The 12,340-nt window shown below is 65.9% G+C and overlaps 1 protein-coding gene across 8 annotated transcripts in view; it reads right to left on the minus strand.

The window, feature by feature from the left end:
• Positions 1–1,911: 1,911 nt before the first annotated feature.
• HDAC7 (histone deacetylase 7) overlaps positions 1,912–12,340 on the minus strand; it is a 55,708-nt gene continuing 45,279 nt past the window's right edge. For all 8 annotated transcript variants that reach the window (XM_032094004.1, XM_032094005.1, XM_032094007.1 and 5 more), the window contains exons 3-25: positions 11,600–11,690; positions 10,835–10,946; positions 10,630–10,745; positions 10,399–10,521; positions 9,908–10,017; positions 9,505–9,648; positions 9,147–9,345; positions 8,853–9,061; positions 8,418–8,627; positions 7,814–8,033; positions 7,268–7,401; positions 6,495–6,615; positions 6,297–6,346; positions 5,271–5,378; positions 5,107–5,162; positions 4,857–4,944; positions 4,504–4,623; positions 4,057–4,154; positions 3,855–3,973; positions 3,585–3,718; positions 3,415–3,499; positions 2,762–2,900; positions 1,912–2,459 (exon numbers count right to left, since the gene is read on the minus strand). In XM_032094004.1, the coding sequence (XP_031949895.1) occupies positions 2,414–2,459; positions 2,762–2,900; positions 3,415–3,499; positions 3,585–3,718; positions 3,855–3,973; positions 4,057–4,154; positions 4,504–4,623; positions 4,857–4,944; positions 5,107–5,162; positions 5,271–5,378; positions 6,297–6,346; positions 6,495–6,615; positions 7,268–7,401; positions 7,814–8,033; positions 8,418–8,627; positions 8,853–9,061; positions 9,147–9,345; positions 9,505–9,648; positions 9,908–10,017; positions 10,399–10,521; positions 10,630–10,745; positions 10,835–10,946; positions 11,600–11,690 (2,832 nt within the window). In that variant the 3' untranslated portion in view covers positions 1,912–2,413. The remainder of the gene's footprint in view (positions 2,460–2,761; positions 2,901–3,414; positions 3,500–3,584; positions 3,719–3,854; positions 3,974–4,056; positions 4,155–4,503; positions 4,624–4,856; positions 4,945–5,106; positions 5,163–5,270; positions 5,379–6,296; positions 6,347–6,494; positions 6,616–7,267; positions 7,402–7,813; positions 8,034–8,417; positions 8,628–8,852; positions 9,062–9,146; positions 9,346–9,504; positions 9,649–9,907; positions 10,018–10,398; positions 10,522–10,629; positions 10,746–10,834; positions 10,947–11,599; positions 11,691–12,340) is intronic.

Here is a 12,340-nt window from a genome sequence, read left to right on the forward strand (position 1 = left end):
TCCCGCTCCGAAGGGTCTGCGCCGGGACGTTCCCATGGACTGTGTTCCCATGGAGGAGCATGGCAAGGATTTGGGGGCATCTAGGGGCTCATGAACCCCCTGAGGCACCCCCCAGCCACTCCTGCCTCACGGATGGGCCTCGAAAACGCCCTGGTGGAACCACGCAATTCCTCTGAATTTATCAGAAGTGGAGGCTGGACACGGACCCGGCGGGAATGGGGGATTTTGGGGCCGTCTTGGGAATTCTGAGGGGGTTTGGGCTGTTTTGGGGGCGCGGAGAGGGCAGGGGATGCAGGGACGATGGAGGTGTTGGGGGTGCCCAAAACAACCCCAATAAAGCTCGGGGGACTTTTCCAGGGTTCAATCCTTGTGTTTCCTACGGAAATGGCGCTGCCGGGTCCCCCCTGCACCTCCCTCGGCTGCGCCGCTTTTATTGGAATCAGGCAAAAGAAAATCAGGGTTTGGGGGTTTTTTTGCCTGTTATGGCAGAAAAAGGGGGAAAAATCCCTCTCAGGGAGGCTGCAATGGGCCTGAGCCCCCAAATACTCCATGGGAGAGGAGTTCAGTTGTGATCAGAGAATCCACGGAGCCACAGGAAGGCCCAGAGTGACTCTTTCCAGCCAATTCCCAATTTTTACATGCAGTGGGAGTGGATTCCCTGCTCCGGGCAGTTGACTGCAGCCTTCCAGAAAATTTGGAGGTGCTTAAAAAAAATCAGAAACTCCGTTAAAAACGGGGCTGTGGCGGCTTCGTTCAGCGCCGCACGGGAGGGATTTTACAGCTGAGAAATGAAATCACCTTCGGAACTTAAAATCTTCTTTCAAAAAATAATAATTAAAGGGCAAAGACCCATCTGTGGAGTGAGACTCCGGTTTCAAACCAAAAAAATTTTTTTAAAAAGGTAAAATATATTAAAAAAAATATTTTCAAATATTTTGCTGCATCTTGGTTTTTTTTTTTAAATCCCTGTATTGACTTAAAATGGGCAAAAACCCCTTAAAATGAGCGAAACATCCTAACAACCCTTCTGACCCCCTTTTTTTGGGGGGAAAAAGCCCCCAAAAAGTCCGTGCGTGGTGGATTCCTCCGGCTAAAATCCAGCAGGTGGGAGTTCGGGGGGTCCCTCCATCCCCTGCCCCATCCCTTGCCAGGACCCCCACCCCGGGATCCCCCATGGGACCCCCGGCCCGGGACACACGAAGGCTTTGATTCCTCCGAAGGCTTTTTTTCTTTTTCAATTTCTCCTTTGTTTTTGTTTTTGTTTTGTTTTTTTTACAAAATCTCCTCCCGCTGCCGCAGCCGGAGCTGTCTCCACCCCCAGCTCAGCCAGGCCCGTGTCCCCTCCGTCCCCAGAGCCCAGCCCAGCCCCGGGACACCCCGGCAGGGCCCGCTCCTTGTGGGAACACCCTCGGGATGCAGGGAAGGCTCTCGGGGCGGGGCCCTGGGGCTGCGGGAAACGGGGAAAGGCGAACGGGGATGGAGCCCTCGGTTCGGAGGCTCTGGCTCTGCCCCTGTCACCCCAGGACAGGGACGGGGACGGGACCGAGGGGCTTCGGGCATCCCTGGGGGAGCCAGCAGAGCCCAGCGGGGACTGTGGAACCTCGGCTGGGGAGGGGGCTCAGGGGGCGACAGGAACGCGGAGGGGCTGGGACTGCAGGGACCGACACCCAGGCAGCGCCTCAGGGCGCTGGAAAGGGCTCAAGGCAAGGGGGGATTGTTCCCGGAATTCCCCCGGGAAGAGGAGACGCGTTCACATTAGCGCTGCCAGGGTCCATAGTGCAAATGAGAGCCCCGGGCCCGGGGGCCGCGCTGGGGGCAGTGGGCAGGGAGGGCCGGAGGGGCCCCCCCGGGCACTGCCCACACTCCGGCCGCGCTCTTCCTTCGCCGGGGATGCTCCCAACTTTCCTCGGGATGCTCCGAGCTTTCCTCGGGATGCTCCCAACTTTCCTCGGGATGCTCCGAACCCTCCCGTGCCCAACGAGCCCCCGGCCCCTGTGGCTGCCGCTCCGTCCCTGGGCCCCAGCAGGGCAAGGGGAGCCAGGGGCACGGAGATCCCAAACCCCCGAGCAAACCCCGGGATGCTCCTCCCAGGCACGGGGGGGGGGCTCTGGGAGCCGTCCCATGAGTGGTCCGAGCGTCCATCCCAATGTCCGTCCCTTCCCGGGAGCAAGGGGTCTGTGCCGCAGGGCTGGGGGGTTTCACCCCCTCCTCCGAGGGGTTCCGGGTCCCAAAATTGGGTGGGGGGCTGTGGGCACGGTCCGGGCTCGGGGCTCTCCATGGTGCCGCACCGCTGGATGCGGGAATGTCCCTTCCAGGAGTCCAGGCCCGTCCAGGGCCGCGCCTCGGGAGCGAGGGGGACAAACGGGAACCGGGATCCTCGCGGGGCTCCGGCCACGCCCGGGGACCGTCCCTGTCACTGGTTCATGGGCTCCTCCTGCTCCATCGGCTCCTCCTGTGCCCTGCGACGGGAACGGGACCCGTGAGAGGCCCGTGGGACACATCCCGCTCCTGAGGGGACCCAGGGACGGTGACAAAAGGGAGGGGACAGGAGGGGACCCTGCTGGCAGGAGCTGACACCCCCCAGCCCCCCGGCAGGAGGATTTGGTCTGGTTTTCATTTGGGAAGAGCCCAGCACGGGTTTCCCAGGAGCCCATCCAGGACCTGAGCTCCAGAACCTCACCCAGGGCAGGGGGACACTGCCCTGCCCTGCTGCCACCCCCCAACAGCGACCCCCGGCGCGGGAGAACCCCGGGAATGTCACCTCTTCTCCACCATCACGGCCACCGAGAGGGACGCCAGGGCCGTGACCGTCTCCACCTCGTCGGCCTCGTGGTGCTGAGCCTCGAGGAAGGAGCAGCCCAGCTTGGAGGCGAAGCGCTGCACGGCCACCCAGTATTTACCTGTGGGAGGGACATCGGGGGCTGCGGGACACCAGGATGGGGGTGGCCCAGGACAGGGATGGCCCAGGACAGGGATGGCCCAGGACAGGAGTAGCCCAGGACAGGAGTAGCCCAGGACAGGGGTGGCCCAGGACAGGGGTGGCCCAGGACAAGAGTGTCCTAGTATAGGGGGTAGCCCAGGACAGGCATAGCCCAGGACAGGAGTATCCTAGTACAGGGATGGCCCAGGACAGGGATGGCCCAGGACAGGGATGGCCCAGGACAGGGGTGTCTCAGGACAGGGATAGCCCAGGACAGGAATGGCCCAGGACAGGGGTGTCCCAGGACAGGAATGGCCCAGGACAGGAATGGCCCAGGTTTCTGGGCTCCCCTTGCAGTGAATGCACACCTGGGCCCCCTTTGCTGTGAGGAGGAGGATGATGGGGACCCATCCCCCCCAGGACCTTTGATGCCCAGTGAGGACGTTTAAGGTCCCTTCCAATGCGCCCCCAGCCCCCGTTCCCAGGACACTCACTCTGGACCTGGATCACAGCTTCCAGGGAGCGCACGGCGTTGGCGTTGGGCTTCTGCCTCATGCTCTCCTCCGGGAGCGGCTCCGGCTGTGGGGGACAGGGGGGTCACGGGGGGCTGTGCCCGGGCTGCGGCGGTGGCACCGGGCAGTGCCAGTCCAGCCCCGGCTCTCACCTCGTGGCCCAGCAGGGCGGACACGCAGGCCTCGGACGCATCACAAATGGCCGTGAGGTCGTGGCCCCCCTCCAGCGCCAGCACCACGGCCCCCCCCGCCAGGCTCATCAGCTGCTTGGTCATGTAGCCAAAACCTGCGGGACAACCCCAGCAACGTCACCTCCCCCTGCCCAAATCCAGCCCTCAAAATCTCCTGTGGTTCCCCCTGGAGTGGCCACCCCCGAGGGTCGTCCCCAGCGGGGGACATCCCGCCCCGAGCCACCTCCTTACACTTGGCAGAGACTTTGTAGCCACCCAAGGGGGGCGGGTGGCCCTCGGCCGCGTCGAACCCGGCCGACACCAGCACCACGTCGGGGCAGAACTCGTGGGCGATCGGCATCACCACGGTCCTGAGGGGGAAAAGGGGGATAAGGAGTGGGGTCAGCCCCACCTGGAGCACGGGACACGGGCAGGGGGGATGTGGGGACAATACCTGAAGGCAGCCAGGTACTCGGGGTCCCCCATGGGGGGGTCGAGCCCTCCAGCCCAGGCCACGTTGACATTGAAGCCCTCGCCGGGGCCAGCGCCCACCTGTGAGGGAGCAAGGACAGGGGTGAGGCCGGGATGTGTCCGCAGGGATGGAGGGAAGGGCCTGGCTCTGGCATTGCCAGGCCTGGGGGAGGCAGGTGGGGGTCCCAGCCCCTGTCCCGTGCCACGGGAAGCAGGCTGGGGGTCCTGGCCCCCTGCCCAGTGCCCAGCAATGCCAGAACCAGTGGAATTTCCCTGCCATTTCCATTAGTCTCCATCCCTGTGCTGGGATCCGCAGCCGGAGCCGGGTGGCCCAGGCAGGGTGAGGGATGAGAAGCGAGCCCCCAGGGCACTGCCCCTGCTCAGCCCCTTGTGTCCTGCTGTCCCCTTGATCCCCAGAGCCCCCTCTCACCTCATCGGCGGCTCCGCTGCCCGGGAAGAAATTCCCGTCGTCGTGGCGGTGCAGGGAGATGTAGAGAACCTCGGGGTCCCTGTAGAAAATCTGCTGGGTCCCATTGCCGTGGTGGACGTCCTGCAGGGAGGGCGTTGGGACAGGATTTTGGCAGCTGCAGGGTGGCCCCAGAGCCTCACGTGGCCAAAACCAGGCGGGTCTGGGTCCCCCAGCCCAGGATCTGCTCCTGCTCCCCCAGCCCCACAACGCCGGGGGGTTCCAGCCACGCTCCCACAAGGAGCAGGAGCGGGCACGGCTCCTGGGGATGTCCTGGGGAGGGCAGGGATGTGCTGGGGACAGGGGACAGTACTCACCCAGTCCACAATGAGGATCTTGCTGAGTTTCCCCTTCTGCTGCAGCTGCCTGGCAGCGATGGCCACCGAGTTGAAGAAGCAGAATCCCCTGGGAAGAGGGGTGGGAGTCACCTCCGGGGCCCTTCCCGAGCCCCCTTCCCTTCCCCCGGGGCCTGGGCAGGGATGGCTCCCGGGGGGGTTATTTGGGGGCTGGTTTTGAGCCAAGGAGCTGCTTTTGGGGCTGCCCAGGTGCCTCGGGGAGGGGCCTTACATGGCCGTGGAAGGATCGGCGTGGTGTCCGGGCGGCCGCACCACGGCGAAGCCGTTCTGGGGACAGAGCAAAGGTCAGGGGTCAGAGCTGCCACCGCCAGGGTCACACACGCGCCGCATCCCCAGCAGCACGCAGCCCTGGGACCCCCCCAAGCCACCACCTACCTTCAGCTCCCTGGTGGCCACCTTGAAGGCCAGCTCGGTGACACTGCCAGCGGCCCAGCGGGCAGCGTTGGACGAGTGCAGCTCGTTCCAGATGGTGTCACTGTCCACCTGGAAGGGGGGACACTGCTCAGCTGGGGCCACAGCACCAGGGGACATCTCAGTCGCAGCCTCACCCGTCAGGGGTTGGTGTCCTGTGCCATTGGGTGCCACTGGGCCACCCCACATCCTCCTCCTGCCACAGCCCCAGCCCAGCCCCCTCCTTTACCTTCTTTATCTTATTTTAGTGTTTAACCAAACATCTTGGTTTGATCAGCACCACGTCAGAGCCGGAAAACTCAAAGTCTCTTCTGGTCGGGGCCATGTGTGAGCTCCCCGTGCCCAGAGGGGGCAGCTCCAGCCCCGGGAACGGGCGGGGGCAGAGCAGGGAAGGGGAGGCAGAGCAGGGAAAGCAGAGCTGGTGCCCAGCACGGGGGGCAAGGAGAGGAGCAGAACCAGAAGAGGCAGCAGGAAGGCACCGAGGGAGCCCCTTCCTGAAAGAGAGAGAGAGAGAGAGAGGACAGGGACAGGGAGAGGAAGAGAGGAGAAGGCAGTGAATGCAGAGAAACCAGGAGGGAAAGCCGGGAACGGAGAGGCCTCGGAAGCGCTGGGGAGAAGGGACGAGCTGCTGTCCCCATGTCACCGCTGCCCTCCCTCAGTGGGGACCCCCGTCCTGCCAGCCCCTCCTGATGCCCTGGGAATGGCTCAGGGAGCTCTGGATCAAGGATCCCCTTCCAGAGTGGGATGCTCAGACCTTCCAAGGACCGGGAGCAGCTCTGATCCAACACCTCCATCAACCCCCCCACCTAGGCAGCCTGGAGGCTTCGGGAGCTGCTCTGAGACCCCCGGTGGGGCCAAAAAGGAACAGCCCTGCCCCAAAACCCAGAGCAGGGGTGAAGCCCTGACCCCCACCCCTCCCAAAACCCAGGGCAGGGATGGAGCCCTGACCCCCACCCCTCCCAAAACCCGGGGCAGGGATGGAGCACTCACCCCCACCCCTCCGCAGGGCAGCATCACGAATGTCCTCTGGGACAAGATCCCTGCGGAGAGAGGGGACAGTGGGGACCTCAGGGCTGGGAAAATGGGGCTGGGGATGCCAGGCTGGGCCCAGCGTCCAGGGGAGCTGCTGGGAGCTGTTCCCAGGGCTGAGGGTGAGCAGGGCCGGGGGATGGCGGGATGGGGACCCACCTGCCAGCTTCCCGTTGTCCAGTTTGAGGCGGTTGAGGGGGTTGGTGCCGTAGAGGAGCACGTGGCGCTCGCTGTGGACGCACTGCAGCTCCTCCAGGGTGGCCTTGCGGCCCCGCAGGCACTGTGGGACACGGCTGTGACCGGGGGGGACACGCAGGGGCTTCCCCCCGGTGTGTGCCAGCCCCCGGGGGCGAGGGTGGCCCGTCCTGCTGTCCCCGTGCAGCCGCAGCTCGTGTGGCGGGCAGCTGCAAAGGGTCAGGACCCCTCGGATTGGAAGTTGAGCACCCCCAAATTACGGTCAGGGACCAGGAAGGAGCTGCCAGCACCCCCTCCCCGCAGCCAGCCAGCCCAGCCGGACCAGGGCAGGGTTTTACCAGACTGGAACTGGCACTGAGCTGGCAAAAGGCCCTGGTTTGGGGGGATCAGCCTCTCCCTGGGCCCAGCTTCCAGCAGGGCCGGCACTGCTGCCGTCCCAGGTGGTGAGACCAGGACGCTCCAACCAGGCACGGGAATCACCAAGGAAATGGCGAAAAACGGGGAGAGGAGAGGTGGGGGCAGCAGGGATGGGGTAGGGTCGGGAGGGATGAGGGGTGGGAGCGATGAGGGATGGGGTGGGATCGGGAGGGATGAGGGGTGGGAGCGATGAGGGAGCGATGAGGGGTGGGATCGGGAGCGATGAGGGGCGGGATCGGGAGGGATGAGGGGCGGGATCGGGAGGGATGAGGGGCGGGATCGGGAGGGATGCAGGCGGGGCCAGCCCCCTCCCAGCTCACCTCGCAGCGGCTGCGCAGGCCCCGCTCCTGCAGCCGGGACCAGATGCTCTGGATCCTCCCGGCGTGCTCGGGGTGGTTGCTGTTGTCCCCGCAGGAGCATTGGTGCTTCAGCATCACCGAGTCGTAAACCAGCCCTGCCAGGCACCGCCAGAGCTGCAGAGCTGCTCCCTCAGCTCCTCGGCAGGGGCTCCAAGACCCCAAACACCCCCAAATATTGACTAAAACCTCCCTCAAACCATGGGAGATTCTGCCCCAGACCTGGGAGATTCTGCCCTAAATCCCTGTGGCCTCTCTCCCCAAGCTGCTGGAAGCACATCCTGCCTTGCATTCCCAGGAGAGGTGGCCCAGGGATGCAGCCACGGGGCCAGGCGGGCAAACCCTGCCTGGAAAAGCCACCCGAGATCAGGAGAAGGGCCCCCCCTGGCTCTCTCCTGGTGCTCCCAAGAGTCCGGGAGTGACCAGAATCGATGTGGAGCTGCCTTGGGACATTCCCACGACCCCTCCTGTCCCCAGCCCAGCTGTGACAGCCCCCAGGCCCGGCCGTACCTGTGGTGAAGTGTGGCTTGGGCGGCTGCTCCTGCACGGGCAGGGACAGCGCCTTGGTGTCCTGGGCAGGGAGGGACACGGTGGCCGTGGCCGGGGACGACTGGGCCCTGGAGAGCGGCCGGTGCCCGGTGTGGCCGGGAGGGACCACGGGGGGGTCGGCCAAGGTCTGGCGCTTGAGGAGCTGCTGCTGCACCCGCTGGAAGGAGTCCCACAGAAAGGCCTGGGGACACAGGACACCGTGAGGGGTCGGGACAGGGGACTGGGGACAGGGGACAGAGCCCTGCTCGGCGCGTCCAGAGCTGGATCCAGCGGCTGCTCGGAGCTGGGACAGGGCAGGGCAGGGCAGGGCAGGACAGGGCAGGACTGTCCCAGCATCTGCTGCTCCCTGCCGGCTCAGCCCTGCAGCGACAGCAGCGATGTCAGGGACAAAGTCCGGGAATTTGGGGACAATGTTCAGCAATGTGGGGACAATGCCCAGCTGTGCTGACACCAGCGGTGGCCGCAGCTCTGCCCCTGTCCCCGTGAGCTGCCCCGGGATCCAGGCAGGCTCAGATGCGGTCCCCGAGTCCCCACCCCTCCCCAGGGCTCCCCATCCCTCCTGTACCTGCTGCAGGACCAGCTCCTCCTGGGGCTGCCCCATCTTCTGCGTCCTCTCGGGCTCCTTCCCGCTGCTGCTGGGCCGGGGGGGCTCCACGCGTGTCCTGGTGGGGTCCCCGCCCTCGGCTGCGGCCTCCGGGAGCGTCCCCTCGGCCTCCATGTCCTCCGAGGATGGGATCTGCCGCAGCCGGGGCTTCTCGCTGGACTTGGCCATGCGCTGCAGCCAAGGGGACAAATGAGCAGGGGGCGGTGGCAGGGGACAGGCCAGGCCGGGGTGGGGGACAGGACATCTCAGGCAGGAGCAGGAGGGAGCCGAGAACCTGAGCTCTGCCCTCTGTGACTCTGTGCCACCTCCCCCGGGACACCTGGCAGTCGCTGTCCAGCGGCGGCAAGGCCACCCCGCACCCCTCAGTGCCACCCCCACGCCCAGGCCGGGCCTCACCTTGCCCAGGTGCGTCTGCTGCTTGAGCCGCTCGAGGAAGTGCGCGTGGTGCTGCTGGAACACCAGGTGCTGCTGGATGGCCTTGGGGCTCTGCGGCAGCGGCTCCGAGCGGGTCCTGCCCAGCGGTTTGTGGTGGCCGGGCAGGGACAGGCGCTCCGCAGAGATGAGGGAGGGCGTGAAGGAGAAGGGGACCGTCCCCAGGCCCGGCACTGGAGGGGAGAGCAGGGACAGGTAAGGGGTGGCAGAGGTGACGCCCAGCGCAGCTGTCCCCACGTCCCCGAGCCGGACACTCACCCGCCACCAGCGGAGCGTGGGTGACCGAGGGCTCGAGGATGATGACGGGCTGCAGCCGAGGGGACAGGGGGCTGCTGGCCTCATGCTGCTCCAGGCTGGCCGGGATGAAGACGGGCGAATGTGTGCCCTGCAGCACCGGCCCGTTGAGCACCGGCACCCGGTGAGCCAGGCTGGGCAGGGCCCGGCGCTCGGCCTCGCCCTGCGGGGACGGGGACAGGGTCAGGCACAGGGACACGGCACCGGAAGGCCACAGGATTGTCCCCACCGTGCCCACGGGCAGCGCCAGGAAGCCCAAACCCAAAGGAAAGCCCCACAAGGCCCCTCTGCCCGGTGCTGGGGGTACAACCCGGCCACCTACCCTGGCACTGGTGGTGGCCGGCAGGCCCAGGGTGATGGCCGGCAGGGAGGCCGCGCTCTGCAGGGCAAACTGGGCCAGGGAGCTCTCCTGCATCATCAGCCGCTGGGCCAGGGGCGTCTGCACCAAACACGAGCCATCGGTGCCCTGCTCCCAGACAGGGACCAGGGCAGGGGACATCAGGGACAGCCCTGGGGACACCCGTGGGGACAGGACACCAGTGGGAGAGGGGAAATGCACCCTGGTGGGTGTTGGAGCAGCGCCGGGCCGGGAAGAGCATCCGGGGGCAGAGAATCGAGGGGCATCCCGGGTGCAGGGAGAGCAGGGAAGGGGGTTCAGGGCCGGGGTCGTGTCCTCCCCCTGAGCCCAGAGGGGACACCAGGGCCCCAAAGCCACCGGAGCTCACCTCGTGGGCCACACCGGGGGCCGTGGGCAGAGCTCCGTGCTCGGCGGGCAGGCTGTCGTTGGGAGAGCTGCAGCCGGACACGGGGGTGCTGCTGCTGCTGGGGGACGAGTCTGGGAGGGGACAGACACGGAGTGAGGGCACAGCCCCCACCCAGCCCCTCACTGCTGTCCAGCTGCTGCCCCCCACCCTCCTGGGGCCGAATCCCCCTTGGAGCTGCAGCGTGGGAGGCACCACTCCATGGTGGGAACCCTGAGCAGCCACCTCCACACCGGGCCTGGGGCACTCCCAGCCCTGTAGGGCCACCCTGGGGCCCAAAAGCAGCGGGAGCAGCTGCACCAACACCTCCCGGCTCACCCATCCCACACTCCATGGCCCCGTCCGCGGGGGAGGACACATCAAACCCCGGGGACACGGTCCCCAAGCAGAGGTGCCACAGGAGCCTGGGCAAGCTGGAGCTGCCCCAGCCCGGCCCCGTCCAGCAGAGCCCTCACCGATGGCCTCGGGCGGGCGCCTCTTCAGCGAGGGGGGAGCGCTCTCCTTGCGCGTCAGGGGGTTCTTGCGCCGGTCCAGGCACTTCCTGGGCTTGCAGCGAACCTTCAGGTTGGGCTCGGACGCTGCCGGGGACAGGGGGTGAGTCCTGGCCCTGCCTGGACGGGCTCCGTGGGGCCAGTCCTCAGCTCCGGCCAGGGACCAGGGACGTGGGGACATTCCCGAGGCCTTACCTGTTTTCCGCAGCGGAAAATGCTCGGGAGGGTCGAGAGAAGTGCTGGGCACGGGGGGCAGGAAGGTGCTGAGCATGGGAGGGGAGGGGCCCTCGGGGTCCAGAGGCTCCAGAGACCTGCGGGGAGAAGCCGGAGCCCCTTCCCAGCTGTCCCTGAGCCTCGGGGGTCCCACGTCCTGCTCAGGGCCAGAGGGACAGTGCTTTACCTGTAGGGCAGGGCTGCAGGGGGGGCGTTGCTGGTCCTCTCCAGAGCCGCCTGTTGCTTCTTCAGGATGACCTCGGCCAACTTCTGCTTCACCACCGTGCTGGCCACAGCACCTGCACAGTGACCACAGTGACCACAGTGACCCCACGGGGCTCAGAGCCGCTCCGAAGGGTCCCTGCGGGCACGATCCCCACCCCAGGGCTCCAGGAGTGACACCAGGATGGCTGGAGACCCCCTGAGGGCACAGCTGGGCCCATTTCCATCCCACTCCCGATCTGTCTGTTGCAGCAGGGATGCTCCGTGGTTACAGCGGGGATGCTCCACGGATCTGTGCCAGCATCCGAGCACAGTTAATTAATTAATGAATCATTAATTAAGTGCGATGTGGAGCCCCGCGCATCCCAAAATTGGGAGCGAGACCCCGGCAGCTCCTCCAGCGCCGGCACCAGAGGGCGCCGGGAGACCGCGGCTGGGCGGGGGCCGCACCCAGGCCGGGGGTCCCAGCGGGGTCTGACGGATGGATGGGGTCTAAAAACCCAGGCCGGGGGGCTGCAAACGCATCCCGGGGGTCCTAGAGGGGTCTGTCACCTCAATGGGGTCCGTAACCCAGCCTGGGGGTCCCAGCGGGGTCTGCAGCCCAGCTCTGCGGATGCTCTCCCACCCCTTTCCCCCACAGGAAGACAGAGCTTGGTCTGGGTAAGGGCAGAACCCCCCGAGCCCCTCCCCAAAGCCCCTCTGCCCCGCCCCGGGCGCAGGGAGCCCTTACTCCGCTTGCTCTTGTCCTTGTTGAGGATCTGCCGCAGCTCCTGCTCCTGCTGCCCCGGCTCAGCCTCGCGGTGCGGGGACTCCATGGCCACCTGCGGGGGACAAGGACATGGGCACGGGACCCCCCAGCCCCGGCCGGAGCCCTCTGAGCCCTCCCCGCCCAAGGCAAGGGGACATGGTGACAGAGCACGTCTGGGACAGTCCCCTGTGTCACTCTGGCTGACGGGAAGGTGTGAAGTTGTTCCATCACAACAAATCGGATGCGTTTTGGTCACCAGGGACGCTTTATTCTCCCCGGGGACACGGTAAAACTCAAAACCTGTCTGTTCCCACTCGCTGCCTCCTCTCAGGGTGTTTGGACACCGCTGTAGCTGGGCCGTGTTGCAACGCAGCAAAAAAATAAAAACCTTTGTTGAGTACAAAAAGCGGGGGAAAAAAATCTATGATAGCAGGGAAATCCCAGCTGATCCATGGAACTGACCCCTGCCCTGAGCCCGGAGCGGCCCTGGGGACGGGCAGGGGGATCTCGGTGCCTGAAGATGGTCACTGGGCACGGTCACAACTCCCTGGGCACGGTCACAACTCCCTGGGCGTGTCCTCCCACCTTCCTCCCTCCAAAGGCTCCCGGAGGAGCCGTCCCCGCTAAATCCCGCTGCGTGGTTTTTTTTTGTGACAGCGAAATCCGACAGCGAAATCCGGCAGCGAATTCCTGCGCGGGGCAGGAGCTGCGGGTGGCACCGGA

The sequence above is a fragment of the Corvus moneduloides genome, chromosome 30, assembly GCF_009650955.1.
Source record: "Corvus moneduloides isolate bCorMon1 chromosome 30, bCorMon1.pri, whole genome shotgun sequence".
NCBI classification, from domain to species: Eukaryota; Metazoa; Chordata; class Aves; order Passeriformes; family Corvidae; genus Corvus; species Corvus moneduloides.